Source organism: Amphiura filiformis, chromosome 3 (assembly GCF_039555335.1).
Source record: "Amphiura filiformis chromosome 3, Afil_fr2py, whole genome shotgun sequence".
NCBI classification, from domain to species: domain Eukaryota; kingdom Metazoa; phylum Echinodermata; class Ophiuroidea; order Amphilepidida; family Amphiuridae; genus Amphiura; species Amphiura filiformis.
This window is the reverse complement of record NC_092630.1, coordinates 17,104,096-17,127,611: the sequence shown is the minus strand read 5'-3', so window position 1 is coordinate 17,127,611 and position 23,516 is coordinate 17,104,096. Positions and strand designations below refer to the sequence as shown.

The 23,516-nt window shown below is 38.6% G+C and overlaps 1 protein-coding gene across 1 annotated transcript in view; it reads right to left on the bottom strand.

The window, feature by feature from the left end:
- Positions 1-2,146: 2,146 nt before the first annotated feature.
- The window catches only part of LOC140148133 (uncharacterized), a 36,497-nt gene continuing 15,127 nt past the window's right edge, over positions 2,147-23,516 (bottom strand). Inside the window, exons 4-22 of the mRNA XM_072169992.1 lie at positions 22,226-22,525; positions 21,754-21,978; positions 20,696-20,815; positions 19,468-19,585; positions 17,281-17,697; positions 16,524-16,667; positions 15,229-15,402; positions 14,508-14,760; positions 13,558-13,700; positions 12,755-12,829; positions 12,069-12,218; positions 11,758-11,798; positions 10,124-10,298; positions 8,587-8,658; positions 7,273-7,354; positions 6,189-6,250; positions 4,049-4,160; positions 3,793-3,884; positions 2,147-3,271 (exon numbers count right to left, since the gene is read on the bottom strand). Coding sequence (XP_072026093.1) covers positions 3,114-3,271; positions 3,793-3,884; positions 4,049-4,160; positions 6,189-6,250; positions 7,273-7,354; positions 8,587-8,658; positions 10,124-10,298; positions 11,758-11,798; positions 12,069-12,218; positions 12,755-12,829; positions 13,558-13,700; positions 14,508-14,760; positions 15,229-15,402; positions 16,524-16,667; positions 17,281-17,697; positions 19,468-19,585; positions 20,696-20,815; positions 21,754-21,978; positions 22,226-22,525 — 2,913 coding nt within the window. The 3' untranslated portion in view covers positions 2,147-3,113. The remainder of the gene's footprint in view (positions 3,272-3,792; positions 3,885-4,048; positions 4,161-6,188; positions 6,251-7,272; positions 7,355-8,586; positions 8,659-10,123; positions 10,299-11,757; positions 11,799-12,068; positions 12,219-12,754; positions 12,830-13,557; positions 13,701-14,507; positions 14,761-15,228; positions 15,403-16,523; positions 16,668-17,280; positions 17,698-19,467; positions 19,586-20,695; positions 20,816-21,753; positions 21,979-22,225; positions 22,526-23,516) is intronic.

Genomic DNA, 23,516 nt, shown 5'->3' with positions numbered 1-23,516 from the left:
ATATCTCGTTGTTTAATCTATTGCCATTCTATTTCCAGTAATGTTTAAGTTCTAACGAATGTTTGATGACGTAAAATCGATAATATATTTCTACTAGGTATTACATGTAACATATTATCGATTTTTCGTCATCAAACATTCGTTAGAACTTAAACATTACTGGAAATAGAATGGCAATAGATTAAATAACGTAGATATGTTGCATACAATATTGTACGTACAATACTCGGAGTCTGTGGAGCGCTTTAGTCCGATCCTTAAATTTTGTTGAGTAGTATTTTATATAATTTATAAACTCGCTAACCCAAAATCATAACATACTGAATAAATATGAAAATATTTAGGGTAACAGAATGGAAGAAAGTGCAAAAGCAAGATTACCTTTTTGATAACAACATGGTTCATATTACAGTGTGTCCCAATGAAACATCAAGCCAAGTGTGTTTTCATCAAACTATTTGATCTCATTTTGGTCTTGTGCATGTAAGCAAAAGTGATATTCAATGCACATATTAAGCAAGCATATTAGCCTAACAGCCAGTGGCATTGTTCAATAACCTCTGCTCAATATGATAGCTCAAATATTGACCTCATGTTATAGAGTATGAGTTTTTGCACCCAACCCCATTCAGAGTAGTGTGTACTAACATATTGAGGTTAAGACAAAGCCATAGCAAGAGGGTGCAGGGGGTATGATGCACCCCCTCTCCCAACAAAAAAATGCCAATCCAAATAAAAAGGTCCACTTTTTTTCTGTCAAAACGTTGAAATTAGTCCTTTTTGTAAGTAAAATTCATGAAAGGTCCACTTTTTTCTATCAAAACTTTGTAATCGGCCCTTTTTTGAAGGAAAAATTCACAAAAGGTCCACTTTTGAGCCTGCCGCACACACCCACGCCCATAAATCCTGGCTACTGTCCTTGAGCGCATGTTATAAATCCTAGTGCTATTTGTAATAGCCATAGTAAAGATGAGACTATTTCACAACTTGACCTTAAATGACCTGTCTCAATGTGTTCTCAAATGAAATAGTGACAACTGAGTGTCAAAATATTAATTACTTGTCCAACACCTATAGAAACAGGGTCAGTTCGTCAGATTTTTGATCATTATCATAGTCAAAACTTGCCAAATTTGCCTAATAAAAAGTCTTAATATGTTTCAATTGGGATACATCACAAGTGTATCATTTCATACATGCTCTATATGTTCTAAAGCAGTATAATAAGTGTGAAGAAACTGTTTTGCGTTATAATTAATGTGAAACTTTTGAAAGAAAAAAAAACACCCGTAACACCTTTGTAGAGTAAAAGCTTTCACCCTGGTTTTCAGGGAGAGTTGTTTGGTGGGGTACAACCAACCTTTTTTGGGGGGGGGCCTAATCTTTAATACAAGATTGCACATCTTACAATTATTTGCTTATTGCAATTCTTAACGATATAAATAATTATTATACTTCTATTAAACACAACTAAAATCTTTCAACAAAGCACAAACCTTAGGACCCTGTGCAAAATCTCACTGACAAAGTTGTTGGTGTGCGTGGAACCCAAGACGCTGACCCAACATGATGCAACTATGCTGAGAAATAATATACTGTTGTCATATGCAATAACCAGGGACAGGCGATTTGAGCGGAAAAAAATAGCAAATTGCGCGGAGATTGCGCGGAACTTTTTTTCAGTGCAAATCATGTATCCCTGCCCATAGGAAAAAAATAGCCAATTGCGCGGAAAAAAAGTTCCCCGCAAATCGCCTGTCCCTGGCAATAACAAAATGTGTGTCTGCCCATACTTACATGATAGGGGCTTGTTTTTTTGTTTCTGGAAAAAAACGTACGCCCATATTTTTAACAACTTCACATATGAAATACGGGAAAACATACTAGTTGGCAGGTTTGATGATGCGCGACACCGTGTAAAGCAAGTAAAACAAATAAGTAGATACACTTTCTCAATGGGAATATTACTTGTACAAATACTATAATTTATCAAGTAAAAGAACTGCCGATCGCATAAAAAAGTAGCTGAAATAGCACTTCAACTTAACCCTAACCCGCCCGTATACTACAAAATACTACTTGATATATGCACTGTTCGTATGCGTGCATCCCACATGGTGTGATGACGCAATCGCCCTAAGTGACAAAGTGTCGCCGACCGAGTGCTTAGCATGCGAGGGGTCTCAGGTTCGAATCCCACCCAGAGCAAACAACTTCTTTCTTTCTTTTCTCTCTTTATTCTTTCCTTCCCGTCGCCAAAAAGCCCTTAGGGGGTTAGGGTTAGGTTACCACTATCGAAACTCGGTATAGGCTTCCTTAACCCTAACCCGCCCTGTATACTACAAAATACTACTTGATATATGCGCTGTTCGTGCGTGCATCCCACGTGGTGTGATGACGCAATCGCCCTAAGTGATGTATAGGCACGGTTTCGCTGGCCAGCGAAGCCCAAGACCCGTGGCAAAGTGTTGCCGACCGAGTGTTTGGCATGCGAGGGGTCTCGGGTTCGAATCCCACCCAGAGCAAACAAATTCTTTCTTTCTTTCTTTTCTCTCTTTATTCTTTCCTTCTTTCCCTTCCTGTCGCCAAAAAGCCCTTAGGGGGTTAGGGTTAGGTCTTAGGCTGTTAAAAATAGGTAACATGAATGATACAATAGCATCATCAAAATCAACTTTCATCAAACTTTCAACATCAACAGGAAGGCCGCTAACAGAAAATTAACATACCCTGGGCTATTCCAGTTGAAATCCATATACCCCTTTGGAAGACATGACCTTAATCTTCCACACAGGTAGTACAAATTCCAAATGGAGTTACCTGAATGGGTGATTCCATTTGAAATCTACACTCCCTGTGTGGAAGAGACAGGGCATGCCTTCCAATGGGGGGGGGGGGGTGTATGGATTTCAACTGGAATAGCCTAAATGTGCAAAAATTGATTTATATCCGTCTATATGGATGACCTCACTTCTATTCTGCCATTCCAAGAATTCACCTTCACATATATTTTATCATTTATTTTACCCTGAACATTGCCCTCTTCCAGCCAGTGCAATACTGTTTCTATTTATCTGGGCTTTGCCAGTATAAGAAAACCACCACAGCATATGTGTCTATTCAACGTCGGCCTCCCTGGCTGGCCTCAAGTTGTTGGTTCTGACAACTTTGAGGGATGGGCATGTTGGTACTAGCTGATGACCTATGTCTTCTGTTACGCAGGTGTTGTCCAGGTTGAGGAGCGCCAAATACGGGAGCTTCAGAGCCAACACACCTGGAGAAGATTAGAGAGAATAAGCAAGATTATGGATAGCTACACGATTGCTGTTACAATGCTCCTCCTCGCAGGTTTTTCTCCGGGTCCTCCGGTTTTCATCCTGCATCTAAAATCTGACCTCTTCTCATAACCCTGTCCCGTCGTATTCAGTTGGTAACCCTTGAATTTAGCATCCTCTGAATACCATTGGGCTTTGCCTGGCTTCGGCCAAATGTTATAAATATAAATATAAAAATATAAATATACAGGCTCTATCAAAATAGGCTAAACAGTTTGAAACAGTCACTAGGTTTAAAAAGTATGAGGTATTTCATAAAAATACTCTAGTTCATAGCCTAATAAACATATTGTCCTCCCATAACTATAAAATCACTGGCATGTGACCATTAATACGGACTCGGGATATTTTTGTGAGCCAAGTAAATATGAACCACACACCCTCAAATCCTAAAAAGATTCTGGCAACTTTATATTTCCTATCATCTAACTACTGAATTATTCCCAAACACCATCCTTACCTGGATTAGAAACAGTCGCTCTGCACAGATTCAGTCTTGTCAATCGTACGCATGCATTCAGAACACCAGAACACAGGAATTGGTTTGTAATTCTGTGAAAATAACATGGAAATAAAGGTAGCAATCAACAATCTGATCATAATAGGCTATTTCCTATTACTCTATTATCAACATGTTTCAAACATTAATTACACCGTGTTTACAATGGGCAAAGGTCACTGTCAACTTGTGTTTTGTATTATGTCTGAATACTTACTGAGTTGCAGCCATGCTAAGCGCCTGTAGTTTTGAGAATGCTCCTAATACCCTGGCACCTTCATCTGTAATAGCTGTTCTATCCAGAACTAACTCCTCTAAATCAATTAATCCTAAGGAAACAATAACAACAAATAGATTAACTTTTTTTTAAGATTCTATGATACAACTTTGGCATGATCATTCATTTTCATAAACGATCTAGTTATCGTTCTCCATGATTGTACTTATGGAAAGTCATGTATGTAGCTACACCACAGAATTAGAGAAGGAGAACCGGGACTCCCTATACCGCCACGTCAGCTATGGGGAGAAAATTGGGGGTATTCGGGTCCTTGTCGACGGTCGCGAGACGAACGAAAACAATTCTAAGTCACATCTGAAGCGCCTTGGTACTCAAGCGTGGAGGTCGATCAAGTGCGTCTCTCAAATGCGCCCATCATCCATCAGTGGCGTGCCGTGGCCGCCCCAACCCGGGGGCTGAAGAAGAAACAATTTTGCCGCCTTCCTTAACAGCCCGAAAAGGTTGACCCAATTTTTTCACGGTCGTTGAAAAGTGAAGAGCAAAAAAAAAAGCGGTTTTAGGCGCTAGCCCCTAAAAGCAACCTTTTTCAAAAATTTTTATGCTTTTTCAATTTTTTGCGCCTTTTTATTTGCTAATTGCTTTTGCCGCCTTCGCTTTTTGCCGCCCTGTTTTTGCCGCCTTCTTCTTCCGCCGCCTTCGCTTTTTGCCGCCTCTACTTTGACCTCGGGCTTATGCTAAAGTCCCCCCAAATACGCTGCATGTCCATGTCGCGCTTGCATGACAACTTGAATGCCTCGAGCGCATTCCGAGGGAAACCGAATACCCCCAACTTTTGCTCCATGCCTGTATCAAGATGGCGGTCGAGTCCTGGTTCTCTGGTTTTAATTCTGTTTTTTTAAATTAGTATGTCCGTCGCAGAACCTCCAATTTTGGGAGTTTTTGCATATAATATGCAAAAACGATAATATCATAATATTCCAGTCATGATGCAGAACCCTCAATTTTGAACTTTATGCACATGTTGTAAGTTTTTATTTGCCAGCACAAATGGTAATAACTCAAAAATTAATGTTTCACTTTCTTCATTTCAAAACAAATTTTTAAGTAACAAATGTAATTCCCTGAGTGTAATAAGGCCAGATTTTGTAATTATAAGTAGCATATTAAGAAATTCAATGCATGGATTTTCATTGCTCACTGGTGAATGTAACTGGTGAATGTGTCATATCAAATTCAAAACTTTTTCATTTGAAGGACTTGATGAGACAAAAAATATGTTGGATGATTCAATAAAAGTTGTGCGTTACTGTTTATGAGCTTCCAGTGTTACTTTTTAATATTTAACTGACTATATATGAGTTATTGTCATTTGTTGTTGGTTTAAACCAGACAAAAACAGTTTTTTTGCCACTTCCCAAGCAAAAACTGAACCCTGCTCTGAGGTTTTGCGCACAGTAGGCAGGCACTCTGAAACTCTTGAAATGCAGACACTCTGAAATTTTGTTTTGTTTTTTCTCTCACTTTACCATCATAGTATACATAAATTTCGATCATGATATACATTGGTTCATCAGTTACTAAAAATGATGCACCCATGCGTCCGCATTTTTGTACATCGTGAGGGCAGTGATATAAAATATATGTGGATCCATTGGGTGCATCATTGTTAATTTCTGATGAACCACTGTGTAACATGATAGAATCCCTTTTCAACAAATAAAACAAGTTAAAAATTGTCTAATTTACAGGAATATTTCATAATGAATGTCAATTAGTCATAGCCACTCAACATTACAAAAACATAGATCAGGTTCAGTTGATTTCTCTATTGCTATCAGCAATAAAACTACAGAATAAAACAGCAATATTTAGCCACTTCTTCCAACATAATGAATTCAACATGTAAGCATGTATACACACACAAGTTCCAAGCACAACAGATTTTACACACTTCTGTTGACTTGTGTTAGCGTATAAGGTACTGTACAAGGGTGGATTCATCACTGTTTAACATAGGCATAGGAAGAGTTGTTGAATTCTCCGTCAATAAATTAAGGTCAGTAGGTATATGTCTAGGTAAACATTTAACTTCATCTTCATTTATAATATATATTACCTTGGATATATGTCATTGCAGAATCTGTGACTTTGGTATTGCTCATGGACAGTTTTCTCAGGCTGAAATAAAAACAAATGCAATGAAAATATGTTTGTAAATCCATTGTTTCAAGTCCTAACTCCAAACCCTAGACCATTTGTCTACTTGGCATAATTCTGCTGTAGATGGGGTAAATTGCCTTAACATCGATAATCATGATTTGAAATTACTTAGTACTCTAGGTCCGTAAACATGAATAGGATCTAATCCTTCCCTATAGAAGTCCTTTTCAGAGGGCTGAGCTTTCATAACTCTAGCAAGTGTCATCTTCAGTGCAGCTGAATAAACAAGATGAAGTGCCTTATACACTAAGCCAAAAAAGAAACTTATAATTTTTCACAAGGTCATATCTTAAAATCCTGTCTATCAAAATTAACCAAAATTACACACAGGATTGCCTCAATACTCTACTCTAAATACATGTCACTAACTATGCAGTTGTCCAACTGACATAACAGCAAAATGCACTGACATGCAACACCTTCATGGACCACATTCACAGCGCAACAGATTTCTTTGGCTGGGTTCCAATTATTCGCCAGTGAATGTGATCCCGGAAGCTGTTCTGTGTCAGTGCATTTTACTGTTGTGTCAGTTGGACAACTGCTTGGTTACTGACATGTGTTTAGAGTAAAGTATTGAAGTAATCCTGTGTGTAATTTTTATTCATGTACATGCGAATAATTGGAACACAGCCAAAGAAATATGTTGCGCTGTGAATGTGGTCCAGGAAGGTGTTGCATGTCAGTGCATTTTGCTGTTGTGTCAGTTGGACAACTGTTTGGTTACTGACCAGTGTTTAGAGTAGAGTATTGAAGTAATCCTGTGTGCAATTTTTGTTCATTTTTATGGAGAGGATTTTAAGATATGACCTTGTGAAAAATACTATGAAAAGGACTTCTCTAGCAAAAGATTAAATCCTACTCATTGATAATCATGTAAAGTAAAGGCATAAAATAAGAACAGAACACACAACAAATATTAATAATGTGTTTTTTATTATCATGTTATATATTTTATAAAAATGTGATAAAAAGCTTACCTTGTCATGTCAGCCAAGTGATGAACTCCATTATTGGTGATGTGAATGTAGTCCGTCATATCAAGACCTGTTAACGGCATACCTGCAACACAACAAAGCCAAGTTTAATTTTGACATCCTTTCAGAATATCATTGCAATTTTACTTTTTAAGGATAGTTTAAGCTTTGGAGGATTATGATTTGTTTTAGGATTAGGATTAGAGCTCGAGGTATAAGGTTTGGATTTAGTTAAGCAAAAGTTGTGCAGTGTTCCCACAATTTTCACATGACATACATGGTCAACACCCATAGGGGTTCACTTTGGTCTGGGGCGGACATTTTAAAAATGAATTTAGAAGAGCAGCAACGACATCACTTGCATTACATTCCAGATGTTAAATCTACATCATATGCAAAATTTGAGGAAATTCATGACGAGTCCGCTTTTATTTTAGGGCCATTTGTCTATAACTGGTCTTTACATGTAGCCCTATGGAGAGAGTGCCCGTTGAGGGTGCTATAACCCCATTTTAGGAACAAAATGTGATTTTTAAAAACGGACTTGTGCGAATTTTCTAAAATTTTCAGAGTATGTAGTATGAACATGTAGAAATATAATCAAGTAGTTGCCCTACCATACCTCAATGATAATGAAACCTAGGTGGTTCTCAGCACGAACTGCTATATGGGGATGTACTGCTGAAATCTGTCTCTTGTTTGACTTTCTGGTAACATAAGGATGACTACTTTTTTTAGTGAAAATTGGTATATAGTGTGCTATTTTTTTTCTTCAAATGTTCTTACATTTATCGGAAAGTTTGCCCAAATTAATGAATTTCGCACCAACGTTCCTCAAAACAAACAAAAATTTTGAGAACATATTTTATATAAATGTTTGTGTAAATATAGGTTCCACTTTCTGACTCTGCGAGACACATCTCTACCCAAACTATAGTTTTCAGCAAAGAACTTCAGCGGTCGGTAAATTTGGTGCAGTTTATGGCGTATATTCAAGTGGGATTCTGATTGCCTAATTGAATCACGTCATCATCACATCGGTACCTCATTCGCTGGTCAAGCTGCGTAGCAACACGTGACCTAGTTATTTTTACGCGATAATCAGACAGGGCAGACGGACACCGCTGAAGTAATTTGCTGAATGGTATAAGCTTCCTTTTTTCGTCTAAATAATATATCTGATTTTACCATATCATATATAATTCCCCCCCCCCCCTTCGGTTTTCTTCTTCTGTGTCCCCAGAGACAGCATTTGTGCCAATGACAAAGTTGCCTCTACCACATGTGCCATGGAATGTTGACCCTGGATCTGCTTACCTGCAATACACAGTAAACCTTGGTCTGTTGTTGTGTGTCTGTCTGGGAGTTGTAGTTGTTTCAGTTCCATACCTATATTTAAAACAAAGTAATAGCTCATTCAAACAAAGTGTCTCTGTTCCTCTATACTCTGACCAGCACAGAAGTGGCAAGACTTGAAACATTGTGGTTTGATATAGAATCAGGCCATTGCAACTCGTATACTAGCGCAATACAAAAAGGTGGCGACAGCGTCGGCTTTCCCTGTGTATTACTCTGCGCTTAAATGGCGTCCGATGGCGTCGCCAACAGGCACCAAATTGATTCAAGGGCGGCGCCATATTGGAAAAGTAGAGAAAAATGCTGCTGCCACCACGATAGTACTAAAAGCTACGTAAAAAAAATATGCGTAGTGCTGTGTAGACTTATGCTAATTAAAGAAAAATGCTGCTGCCATCTACGTCCACATGTTGCAAGCGTGACGATCGCTGACCTCACATCGACGAACGGAGTTGCAAGTCCATCGCACTTCGTGCTCTATTATACGTCCATGATAGAATGGTGTGCACATAGTTGGGCCCAGCACCTACTCCTGATTCCAGACAAATGCAGCACTAATTTTCAGAAATTAAAAAAAATATTATCTTGTTTTGCCAAATGAAACAGAGCTAAATCCTAATCCTTTAGTTAGTTCCAAATGGCAATAAAAGTTGTTTCATAAAAACATGAAATTTTGCATGTTTTACGCCCTTATTTCCAGAAATTGACCACATATTAAAATATAACTTTCACTGCCAGCTAGAACTAACTAAATGATTCGGATTTTGCAATGTTTCAATTGGCAAAACAAGATAATATTCTTTTTAATCCAAAAAACTTAGTGCTGTATTTTTCTGGAATAAGGAGTAGTAATGTTTGACTGGTGTGCACTTATGCGAAATTGTGATATTTTATTGATACGCTCACTCCGTGCAGTAAACAAAAATCTAATAATTTGATTAAAGTATAGCATTGTGATCCATCATATCAGTTGTTCATGCACTCACACAACGGTTTGGGTCTACTACTGACCAACACCTACTCTATGAGGTACCAAGGATATGGAAAATGAAATACTATAGGCCGTATGCCTTCCCGAGGCAGTGAAATAAAGTCCAATTTTGTGATTTTCCCAAAAACTGCTAATTTTGCACAAATCTGTATGCTAGTTGGATTCCTTGCATCATTTCCTTTCTAAAAATGTATACTTATCATCATTACATTTAGAGATTCAATAAAAAACAATATCTTAACTACTGCCTCGAAAAAGGCATACAGACTATATAGTATACATATTCTTTCTGGACAAGTAAAAGTCGCACTCTCTGTTGACATTCATTGACTGGACTCCTTGCTACGTTAAGTATCTTGCTTACCTTGAATACACTGCAATGAGTCATCCCCTGATATGCCTTCTAACTTTGAGATGTTGAGTGCAATAAGGCCAGCTAATCGTTTCACTCTCTGCAGACCTTCTAAGCTGATTGAGTTCCTTGCTATGTTGTGTATCTTTGCTTACCTTGAATACACTGCAATGCGTCATCCCCTGATATGCCTTCTAACTTTGAGATGTTGAGTGCAATAAGGCCAGCTAATCGTTTCACTCTCTGCAGACCTTCTAAGCTGATTGAGTTCCTTGCTATGTTGAGTATCTTTAGACCAGTAAGATGCTCTAGATTTTCCAAGGTGACAACCTGTGGTAAAGATAAGGTGTATAATAAATAGTAGACAATTGGGTTCATCTAGACTTACATTTAAGATGGATCTGGTATCACATCTCATATGGGAGACATCTTCAAGCCAATGGCTTCTCCAATAAACTGTTGACTCATGATAGGGTTGAAATTACATCACAGGAGATTCGCCAAGGACTTTATCTGATGGCTGTGTTATAGGTCCTAGAAAGCGTAGATAACTCCTCAATTGAGAGATGGTTCCTAATGCCAGACATATTCATGTTGGCCCCTTTTACCTCCACCCTCTCTCTCAGACCACTTGTGTTCTTTATCAAGTACAAACAAGTCCTTGTTCTCAAAATTGGTGTTTGAATATATGAGGCAAGTATATACTGCTGAGTAGTTCACCCCTGATGAGCTGGGTCAGTTTACTACCAGAGCCATACTATTCGGCCTGAAGATCATCGCATATTCTTATTTAATGGGTGCGTCTTGTAAAGAATTCATGTAATTTGATTGGTTTTCTGGTGTATAATATCTCACAATAGTTGATAGTGATATTAGTCAGGGCGCGCGCCGCCACGCAACGGCGGCACGCTTGTTGCTCCTCAATTATCGCGCAATAATGCGTTCACGTAATACACGTCGCGAGAACTAAAACGCGATTCGGGCGGCTTAGATGTTCGTGATGGTTTCGTTCATTTAAAACAAAGGGGATGTCCTCAAAAAGTAACTTTATTTTTTTCTGAAAAAAGGCAGTTTTTCTCTCAAAAATTACATTAAAACTGAATAAGAATGAGAATAAAGATAGGATTTTGTCTTTTTGCCTATCAATATCGTGTCATAATGGATGGGCTGGCCAATATTTTTATCGTGAGTGCCGGTATCCACTACTCAAATTATTGGCCAGCCCATCCATTATGACACGATATTGATAGGCAAAAGACAAAATCCTATCTTTATTCTCTAATTAGATGTGACACCACAGTCATCTTAAAATAGTAAGTTGAACAGAATTGCTTGCATTGTTCATACACTCCTAGATAGTGAGAACCAATCAGAGCCTCCGTTAGTAAATTACTAGCCGTGCATAAATGTTGTACAATTGCACGGACGCGCACTCTGCGTAGTACGGGCAGTGCTTTCGGACGCGTTCATTTTACTTGCGGGTTGTTGCATTTATATTTGCCTGCATTTTCCAAATGTTTAGTGACAATTTTGTTATAAAAATGCAAAAGTCACAGGATTTTTTAGTCGTGTATGAAATAGGTCAATAAATGCGTATCACTTGTTGCTCGAGAAATTGTACAAAATTGTACAAAATAATGCACTTGTACTAAGATGTTGATGCGTCCAATGCACTCCCCCCTTCGGGGCTCGTGCATTAGACGCATCAACATTTCAGTACAAATTTTATTTTTTAAAATGTTGTGTTTTATTCACGAAATTGAGAAGGAAAGAAAACAGCTCAACCTACCTTTGTAGCTTCTAGACCAAGATTTTTCAGGCTTGGGAATCCTGGAAAAAATGAGAAGAACAAATGTTATATATATGGGAAAAGTGAAAATGGTTTCAGCAAGCTACGCAGTCAAGCGCATGGACTTTGAAAGGTCACTTGTGTTGGAAAAAACTGAGAAATTCAATTGCGTATTACCCTACAGAGTCCATGCAGATATAAACTTCTAAATTTGACCAGATTAACTTTATCCATTAACTATCTGATCACTGATAGTAATTTTAAATATGCTACAAATTCTTGGATCCATAATAATATGAGCCCAAACTTACCTGCTAAAAGGGGAAGGATGGCATCAGTGACTATTGTTCTAGATAAGTTGAGGTTACTAAGATGTTGTAGTGATGCTACGGCCATGGTCTCCACCCCATGGTCTGTTACTCCTGTGCCTTCTAATACCACTGTCGCTAGATTGGATAACTCTAACAGAAAAAACAAGAGATGAAAACATGTTTGTATCAGATCAAGGTATGAAAATTACATGCTTTTGAAGACCATTAACATACATGTTCGACATATTAAAAAGGTGTATAAACTAGACCTCTAAAAAGCAACCTGTTTTTAAACTGGAATACTTTAGACCCTTTTTGCACTTTTGGGCCCCCATAGATATAGACATATTGCCTGCACTCCCCCTCCCCTTACCTCCCTTGTCTCTCCTCCTCTTCCACCCCCCCCCCCACACACACACACACCCCAGTCAGTGAACAATGTGACATCTCTTTTGGCAAAAGCAGAGCACTTTGATGACCTTTTCCCGCCAAAAGCTACTCCAGTTCAATTGCTATCAGGCATTTTTGTGTAGCCCATGATGTCAACTATCTCTGGTAACAGTGCAGCTTTGCTCCCCCCAACTGGTACCAAACACCCCATCTGAGGGGTCAGGCTCACACACTAATATGACGTCATATTAATTAAGTCTTCAAGTCATCTCAACTGTAATAGCCCATTGGCTTACCTGCTAAGGATTGGCATATGTTATCAGTGAGATGTTTGTTATTACTCAGGTTTATGTGTTGAAGTTTCTTCAGATCTGTAACAAAAAAGACACAATCATTCATCATGTTCATACATCCACTGCTTTCCCTCCCCAGTATAATTTGATTAACAAGGTAGACTCAGTGATCAAAGGCCTGTGAATAATGCTATGGTAGCTTAAAGCTTCGTCACATTTTTCTGGGTGTCATGAGAAGAATAAATACAATAAGAAAGTTTGTCTCTGCGTCCTCTTTTAAAATTAACATTTTACTCCATTTCTTTTTTGTGTCTGTGATTCTGAGCTTTTGTTTTGTGTTTATAATTGTAGTATGTATCTATGTGACGGGACTATTTAATGGACAAAGAACTTACAGCTAATTAATTGTCTGCGTTTATCTGTATGAAACTCGGAGAGTTGATCTAATTTGGGCTATTCCAGTTGAAATCCATACACCCTATGGAAGGCACAACATTTATCTCCAACCCAGAGGAGGTAGACAAGATTTCAAATGAAGTCACCCAATCAGGTAACCCTATTTTAAATTGACATTCCCTGTGTGGAAAATTAAGGTTATGTCTTCCATAGCGGATGTATTGGATTTGAACTGGAACAACCCATTGCCATGGTTAATCTACATATCGGCTGGTTAGGGTACTGTGCCACTGCCCCTATAGAGCTGTGTCCCTGCATGGGCTAGATCAATGATTTGCCAGCAACTTTCCATACACACATTCTGGTGTTATAAATCTGTAATGTTTTTTTCTTTCAAACGATTAACTTACATGTGATGACTGCCACAGCCTGGTCTGTGATGAGTTGGCAGGCACTGAGACTAAGCCTGGTGAGACTGGTGTGATACCTTAATGTCTGCACTAACTCATTAGTTGTATACTTGTAGGAATCTAGTGATAACTGTTGTAAGTGACTGCAACAAAACATGACATTATAGACAATACTTATTATTACTTTTCGCAAAATTCCTTCGCAATTTTTATTTTGGCGCAGTTTATTATTCCCTGATCAGTCTGTGTAGCATCGTGTGACGCAGTCATGATTTTACGCGATCAGTCGGCCAGTATGATAGATCTTTGCAAAATACAGTAGCTTTCAAGCATAACTTTGGCAAAACTAAGAAAGGAAATTAGTGTCGTTTTGACTGATTGGTGAAATTATTCCAAGTATATATGACATACATAAGTGGGCGCAACCCTATCTGATTTGTGTGAAAACCAGGCACATGCATTTTTTTTGTGTTTCTGTATTTAATCAGGAAAGTGGTGAACAAAATGACCATCTCACAAAAACTTACGAACTTAGAAACAAACATTATCAACCAACTAAGGTCGCTCTACAAGACCCCTGTAGGGTCCCTGGGTAAAACTTTCATGGTATTTTGGCTTAGGTGATTTGACTGCCATAGTTCTGCCAATGCAAAAACACACATAGCGTCTGAAAATGGGTGATTATGACCACACTCACACAACCCCACATGTAATCACCTCCAAACACGGACACAGTTTAGGACACATACAGAGGACATTTTCTGCCATTTTTTTGGGTGTATGAAATTTTACCTAGCAACTGCAGACGTTATATCTCATGTACGATGCAAATACATTACACATGCAACTGCATTCGTTTGCAGATCCTTCACCTGAGGATGGTTCCCCATTACAGAGAGGTCCACAGTTTAAATGTGAAGGGCGAGTGTGTGTCCTCGTTTCATACTCACCATGGCAGGAATAGATGCAGGGTCTTTGGTCTCAGCACACCAGCTTTCTTGAGTTCATCGATCAATCTCAAGGCTAGCTGTGGTGGCAAAGCTTCAACTACCGTAACCGGATGCTTGGTATGCCCCTCAAATCTTTTACTCACACATTTGAGGCAAGAATTCAGTAGTGATGTGACAGGCTTATCGGACTGATGTTGGGTTGATGATGTTGAGGGTTGAGAACGGGTTGCCAGTCTCTGTAAAGCAGCTTGTGCTGTGTGAAGAATATAGGGATTTATTACACCTTAGGCCAAAAAAAAAAAGGTTTGTCTCAAAGCTCACGAGTGGTTTGAAAACAAACGTGAAATGCGATTTTTTTTTTTTTATTCCCAATTTTTTATGGTATTGAAAAAGTCTGATTTTCGCCAATTTTTCTTGAAAAACTATAAAAAATGTTTTTTGAAATAAAAAAATTTCCACATTTCTTTTTTGTCAAATCGCATGATTTTACAAATGCGCGCGCGAGCTTTGAGACAAAGCCTTTTTTTTGGCCTTATACATATTCATGAGGTAATCTTGCCAACTGATTGGGTGATCAAGTGTGACACAATAAGACTGTATTACACCTCATACATATTAATGTGGTACGCCTGTCAATTGATTGGTCAAGCAATTAGAGTATATTTTTTTTCACTTGATATCTTATTGTAATGGTCAGAAAACACATGTCCGATCATCTTACCTGCCCTCTGTGGATCTGGTACATCATCATCTCCTTCTCCCTCTCCACCACCGCCACCACCACCACCGCCGCCTCCACCACCGCCGCCACCTCCACCGCCGCCAAAACCATACTCAAAATTATGCAGATCTCCTCCAAGTCTATTACCACTACCCCAGTCACGTGAAACTCCTCCTATAAAAACGATATGATTGTCACATTACAAATCAAATGGCGATAACAATGTATTCAAAGTGGCAGAAATGTAGGAAGGGAGGGTAATAAGATGTAATATCAAATGATTTGAACAAAATATGAATTATAAATAATGCTACGGGCAAATGAGGTTTTCTTTACCCAGAAGCCATTCATAGACTAATAAATTACAGATGCTTCACCAACTGGTAATGTCCCAGCATCATCTGTTAATGAGGGCCAATCGTTCAATGAAGTGGGACATACGTGTACGAAACTGCCACACACATACTGCATACTCTTTCTTTTGCGTAAATGGGAAGGCACACAACACTCTATAGCGTTTAGGGTAAACACAGAGGTGTGTGCAGGCGAGACTTGTTAAACATGGTCGATAAAGCAATCGGCCCTCATAAATATGTGAGAATTCTTATTGCATACATAGCACAGGGACTTTGCACTTTGGGAAAATTCACTCGCATCCTCCAACGGAAGGAATGACGGACAGACAACAGGCAAACCAACACACCTCTGGTGGAGGCATGACTTTGATTTGTGTGATAATAATAAGTTTCATGCTGGATATTTTGAGAATGTACAGAAAAATTATGCAATTCTATTATGTAACTGTATAAAAAGTAGAGTCTCAAGTTTTGGCTGACGTGTTCTTCTATTGAAACAAACTCGGTGCCAATTTTGATTTCAAAACAAAGCTGATCATTTCAGTGGAAAATAGCAGCTGAAAATGGGCTATTCCATTTCAAATCCACACTACCACTGTGGAAAATGTTAGAATCATCTTCCACAGGGGCAGTATGAATTTCAAATGGAATCAAAACATTACGCATCCCCATTTGAATTTCATTCATCTTCAAATGCAACCTGAATATTTCACAGAGGAAGTGAGTTTCATATAGAATTGCCTAATGTGCTAATTCCATTTGAAATTCACACTCCCCCTGTGGAAGATATTTCCAAAATCTTTCACGGGGGGAGTGTGCACTTAAAATGGATTAGCCCGATCACGGGGGTGAATGAATGGAAAAACACATGCATAGGCCGAAACTTCAAGACTATACACTTGCTTTTATGCAACTCTCTCTGGTCAGACCTTCATTTACCTTCAAAATCAAAGTGTGCATGGCGCCCCCAATCACCACCTTGCCTCGCTGGTCTCCCCCAAGGTTGATTAGGGTAGATACCAGCCTCATCCTCATCGTCGTCATCATCATCATCATCGGACTCTGCATCTTCTCCTATGTCACCTACAGGAATGGATACCAAGTGTAAGAGAAAAAAATCATTAATTTTCACCACATTGAAGAGTGATTATCTGAATTAGTTTAGTGCACCCTCCCAATGTTACTCACTTACTTATCTTACTGTGATCCTCCTGATGCAGCAGATTCATCAAAACTTTTTTGTATAGCTGTATTCAAAGTGTAATCAGGCAGCCTTATGGTTCATCTTATAATATATTTACCAGATGTAAATCCCTATTAATTCAATCCTACGTTCAATTATAAGACTCTGCGAAACGGCATTATGATTATGTGCAAACCAAAGTTACAGCAAGTTTGTGTTAATCCCATTGACATTACGGTACCAGTCAAGTAAACGGCCTCCAAGAATTGTTTTGATTGGTAACAAAGAGGCGTATATCATGTTGTGAGCCAATCAGAGATATTATTAGAATAGTCAGTAGGACTGAAGGGGATTAAACTAAAAAATTGCTGAATAATCTAAAAGCTCTGTTTTGATTGGTTACTGGGATGATTATATCATGTTAATTAACCAATCAGCGGCTCTCTAAGAAAGGAAGTAGCGCCCAAGTACTAGCTAAGTTCCAGTTAAAAGATGAGACAATAATAAGCTTACCTTCAGCTAGTTGCATTTCCATATTTTCCTCTTCCTCCACTTCAGGTTGCTCATCTTGTTGCTCTTCACCTTCCTGTGGTCTTCCCTGCTGCTCCCCCTCATCCATAGCCAACGCTTGCCCCCTTCCCCATGCATGTCCTAAAGCCCGAGGATTTCCCATAGGAGGACTAATGGCCATAGGAGGCCTCATGAATCCCATAGGAGCTATAGCAGGATTACTTCTTCCTAAAGGATTCATACCCGGATGTATGGGCGGTTGACCCGGCATCATGCCCGGTAGATTTGGAGGAGCCAAAGGTCGAGGGCCACGGCCGGATCGTAGCCCTGAAACAGATCCCCCTGGTTGTCCTACTTCGAGCCCTGCTGGCCAGCTTGGTTGTGAATCTGATGGAGACTTGTCAACTTCGCTTCTTTGTACTAAGAGAAGAAACAAAAACAATGCTCTTTTAAATTGTTTCCAGTTAATTAATACAACGGGTATCAGGTTGGGTTTTTTTTAGTTTAATAGACATGACTACTGTGGCTGGAATAAAGTAAGCACACAAGAACTTTTGATCTTTGTTTGATAAAATGATTGTTTTTTGTTGCTGTTACTGTCGTTGCTGCTGTTTTATTTGCTTTGTACTGTTTTTCTTTTTCAAAAACTAATCATAGTACTTCACAGTTGGATTTTGGTTTAACTTAATGAGCCATAAAACTTATTATATCACTCATACATAAATTCTAGACAGTTCATTGGTTGATTACCATTTATCATTTTTACTATCACCCTCTCCATGTGATAGTCTTAACCATCATGTGCTCTGTCAGAGTGCGCCTGCGCCAAGCCGTCGCTGACTCTTGACTCGCCGATTTAGTTATGGGGTGGACCCCAAAATGTGAAGTATATCACGGCAAAACATGGTGTTATGTTGATGAAAAAATGTATTTCCTACCTTAAATAGTATTTTAGTAATAGAATTTATGCATGAGTGATATAAAACAAATATTAACTGTCTTATTATTATATTAACGTTCCGGCTCGTGGAATGGAACAATCCATCTTTCACCTCGTGATTATATTTCGACCATCACACTCATAGTCAGTTAATATTTGTATACTATATGAGCCATAAAACTGTTCGCAAAGATTAACAATGGGAAAAAGATATTAAAATATTGTTCAAAATTCTTTTTTCTGTGGTCTGTATCACACATGTGCACGCTATCAAAGACTTATTAATGTGAGCCCAGCAATAGGCTATTCTGGATAAAATCCATACAACCCCCATGGATGACATGACCTTAATCTTCCACACAGGGAGTGTGAATTTCAAATGAGGTTACCCAAATGTGTGATTCCATTTGTAATTTACACACCTGCGTGGGAGATTAAGGTAAAGCCAAGAATTTTCTGCTTTACAAATGCTAAATTCCGCTTTTCTCCGCTTTGTAATTTTAGCATATTTCTGACATAATAAAATTTCACAAGAATCTGTGAAAATGACGATTGCAGTATGTTTGCAGCCCGCCAATGTGACGATCATTGCGATGTTGCAAAGTTGGGATGGGTGATTAGATTGGGTATCATGGCTGCAATGGGAGGTAGGACAGGCGTTGTACGGTAAATCTATGACGGATTTTACTTTATTTTGATGAATTTTGAAGACCCATTTCATTTAGTATTTTATTTATTTCTTTTCAAATGTATTTTATTCTTTTTCTAGGTCATTTTTGCTTATTTTTTAAATTTTTTCTCAGAAATGCATTTTCCGCTTTACCTCCGAATTCCGCGATTTTCGCGGAATTTCCGCAACGCGGAGAATTCTTGGCTTTAGATTAAGGTCATGTCTTCCATTTTAACTGGAATAGCCCAATGCTGACATGCCATTCAGTCAGCAACAGCAGATCGCAAACTGACCAATCATAGACAAGTATGTGGTAATGCATAATATATGACCGTCTACAACAAACCAGGTGAAAAGTTGAATTATTTACAATGAACAAAAAAATAAAATGACGTATCACATGTGATAATTGCTTGGTAAATTAGCCACTCAATCAAAAATCCTCTGTTATACCTATTGAATTTCGTTTAGTTTGTTAAGCCATATCTCTGAAAAGGTCCTGGTAACTTTACACCTGGTGGATGGTCACATATGCACCACACGGAACAGAAGAGTGTTGGTAAACAAATTCAATACTTACATTTATTTGGTGGACCTTGGGTATCAGTTCTGACCACCAGACATCCGCTAGGTGTGAGCTGTAGCTGGGCCAGGGTGGAACTAAGATCAGCTTCAGTGAACAGTCTGTGTGGGAAAGGCTAACAGATAGAGAAATGCAAAGAATTAATGTACATGTTGGGATCAGGGTTGTAGCTACGCTGGGCGGTGGCGGGCGGCCCTGCCCGGCACTCTTAATTTCCACCCGGCACTCAAGTTAATTTTGAGCCCAAATACCCGCACTCCAGTCTCAAATGTTTCAAAATCAATGAACAATCAGTATAAAAATGAGCAATTCTTATCAAAATTTCAATTTTTTACCATTTCATATAAATTTTACCCGGCACTAAAATTTGCCTAGCTATAACCCTGGTTGGGATTTAATTCTGCTTCTGGTTTGTGTTTACAAGTATTTAAATGATATCTTTCCTCCAACCTTCTTGCTTGCATTCCACCTCACACTGGCTTACACCCATCTCTGAACACCACCCAGCTTGTTGAACAAAGAATGCACTCAAAAACGCCCAAATCAGCTCTGATAGATCCATTTTGCTTCAATGTACAAAGATGTGGAACAACCTTCCACAGACCTTTTGCTCATCATACGCTCTCATGAATTAGTTCAAAAAGGGTCTGAAGTCTCATATTTTTCCTGATTGATCGTTTATCTTATTTGGTATATATTTTTAATCTCTTGCATTGTATCATCACACCCGCTGTAGTCTTAATGAAACAGTGGTATATAATAAAAGCTTGTTGTATACATTGTTATGAATTCGGCAGACAGCCAAATCCGCATTCGTCTTCTTGTTTAATTCCTATTACGCATGAATTATTTGTAGAGAACAATAGATCAAACGCTTTAGCTCTAGATGGCAGCATATCAATTTTTTTTAAAGGTGTTCAGCATGATAAGTAAGTGAAAGAAGGCATACAGGGTTAGCTACTGGCGCAGCGCAGCACAGCACGGTCAACACTGATCACCATTAATATTTGATATGCTGCCCTCTTGAGCTAAAGCACTATTCTCTAAATCAAAATAATGTATGTGCAACATGAATTTAACAAAAAGAGGAATCCAGAATCGGCTGTCTACCGAATTCATAACGATATGTATGGATGGATGGACGTTACTAAACACTGATAATTGATATTTTGAGCAGATATACTGCCCTTTCAAAGCGCTCTTCAAACTCCCATTATCTACTTACTTGCATAAAGCCAATACCGGGAATATTTGGCTGTTTACGGCACACTTCCTCTTTGACAGTTTGGAGGGTGGTAGATGAATCAAACTTCTCACGCATACTTTGACCGGATGGAAGACGGATCTGACAAAATAACAAATATCCAATGAATGGTTACCAACAAACAACAAAAACAATTACACGTTGTCAACACCTAGAAACATATCAGTCTATCAACAGCATTACACAGCTGCAGACAGAGAATGGATTCTCTGAAATATTCCGTTGAATTTGGTAAGCCGCATTTAAGTTTATGCACAAGTGAGCAATGAAAACCCAATCCTTTTATTTCTTAATATGTTACTTATAATTACAAAATCTGGCCTTGTTACACTCAGGGAAGTATTTTTGTAACTTAATAATTTGTTTTGAGATGAAAAACTGAACTATTTATCACTTTTTTATTTTTTGCCATTTTTCCCGTCAAAAACTGGCAAAAACTGTTTTTGACAAGTGGTTAAAACCGTGGTTAAAACCAGAGCTAGAATAGGTGCAAATCATTTTTACTCCCCTGTATGAAGCAAAATGTTGTTTGTCATTCAACTGGACCAAAGATATGAGGGTTGACTGGATTGTTCGGACACTGTTTGTTTTTTGTTTTTTTGACATTGAGAATTAATTTTTCAGGGTTAGTAGGGTCAGGACTCAGGGCCAGATTAACCTTGTGCTTGACAGCAACATGATTGGCCCCTGGCTCTTTGGATACCACAGTAACCCAAGCTGACTGTCCCCAGAAATACTTACCGGGAAAAGTTTACCGCAAAATTTAAATCGCTTTTAATTTTAAGCTAAAACTACTTTACTGGGAAAGGTGAGCCCTCAAAAATTTGCTATTTTAATGCCAAAATTCGCAAGGGGTTGACTGTGAGTTATGATAATCCAAATTCCTCTTTTTTCATTTTTTTATTATTTTTTTTAATTATTTTTTTCCTCTTAAAATTTTGGCCTCCCTAGAATGTGGCTCCGTTTGTAAATCCGGCCCTGAGAAGGGTAACAAGTATATTCTTTAAGCCTAATATTACCTGTAATGTGCAAGTTGTGGCAACTGCGGCGGCTGGTGGTGTAGCCTGTGCTTGTTTACTCTGTTCTTCCTTGTTTTGAGATTGACTTGATGCCTTTGATCCTCCTGATGCAGCAGTATCATCTGTTGAACCGCCAGCTTTTGATGGACTTTGCGCACCTTTGCCTGATTTCATCAGACGAGCTTCCCTGTCGGCCTGTATCTCACGCAAGATTCGGTTCTTAGCCTGGTGTAAATATACAAAGGGAATTGAAATAATCATTGTTACATAACGATGGCATTGATTTGAACCTTTGAATAGTTTGTACTACGTGTGGATGTTACTCTCTTGAGAAAGCTGCCAAATATTGGGGCTGAAGACGTCCAAGAGAATACTGGATGAAAGCTTTATCTCGGTAAGCAATTTCAAGTTTGTGAGAAATAAGAAAAGTTAAACATAGTAATTTGTGTTTACAACCCACACCACTAATTACCTCTTTTTCTCTCCTCCTTGTTTCTTTAGCCTCAGCCTGGGCTTTCTCTCTCTCCTCTTTCTCCCATCTTTCCTTCTCCATCTTCTTCTGCTCCGTCAGGTTGAAGCGACTCACCACCTTGGAGGAGTCCTCTGGACTGGTTTCGGTGGTAGCTTTAGATGGAGACGTGCTGCTAGTAGCTGATGGGCTTTGTTGTTGTGGTGGTGGTGATGATGGGGTTGGAGATGCTTGCTGAGATGTGATGGGAGCTGGAGGTATGCTGAATGGGAGGTAACTGCTCTCTGATGAACTGGTAGTGTTCTGAGAAAAAGAAAACAGGAAAGTCATAACAATATAAAGTACAAATATCAGTAAACAGAATAATGATAAAAAAGACCTAGCAGCACTCATCATATTGGGGATCGAAACGACGCGTTTCTCTTTGAAATAGTTATAGATAGAACAAGAATAGAGAAACCCACAAGGAATGTAAAACAAAAACCTTCACCCAGATTTGAACCATATATTATTACATTTTTACTCATACGACTCACTCCAAATGTACTAGCCCTTGCGTTCAAACTCAAAATATGATAGTAATTCCCTCTTGGAATTTTTAAGCAGCAACAAAACTTTCAACTACAATGTGTACATGTACAATGAAATGCATTTATAAATTCATACAAATTCATAGATTCAAAATTAATTTGGATAATCTCCCTTCTTTTATCCAAATCAACTTTGAGTCTATGAGTTTGTATGAATTTAAAAATGCAATTCAATGTATTTCATGTTACATGTTCTTATTGTTGACTTCAAACAAAGGATTGTAACTGGTGTCACATACTATACTATACATTTGCAAAGCAGTCTATTCAACTGTTTGGATCAATCTGGGGATCAACCTACGATACAAAATATTTTCTGTGGAATAAACTGGTGTGTATGTTAGAAATATATTGAATGTTGAATGGAGATGAACATTCGGCCATGATAGCGAGTAACTACGTCACACACAGGGCCTCTAAAAACACATCGCCATGCTTGAGGGTAACAGCATATTGTCACAGAGGTATAAGTGTGTTAGTGTCATAAACCAGATGGGGGAAGTCCTCCTTTGGTCTATGCACTAGCGCGCTCGCTTTTTAATCCCAAGATTGTGAGTTTGAGGCCCAGCAGGACCGGAAGTGACTCGAAGTTCTGTGCACGACTGCACGGTTTGTGACAATATGTCCACTTCACTGTCCAATAGCCTTTAATGCCTTTCATTTAAACATATCAAAAAAAGTAACTAACCCCCCTTAAATAATGG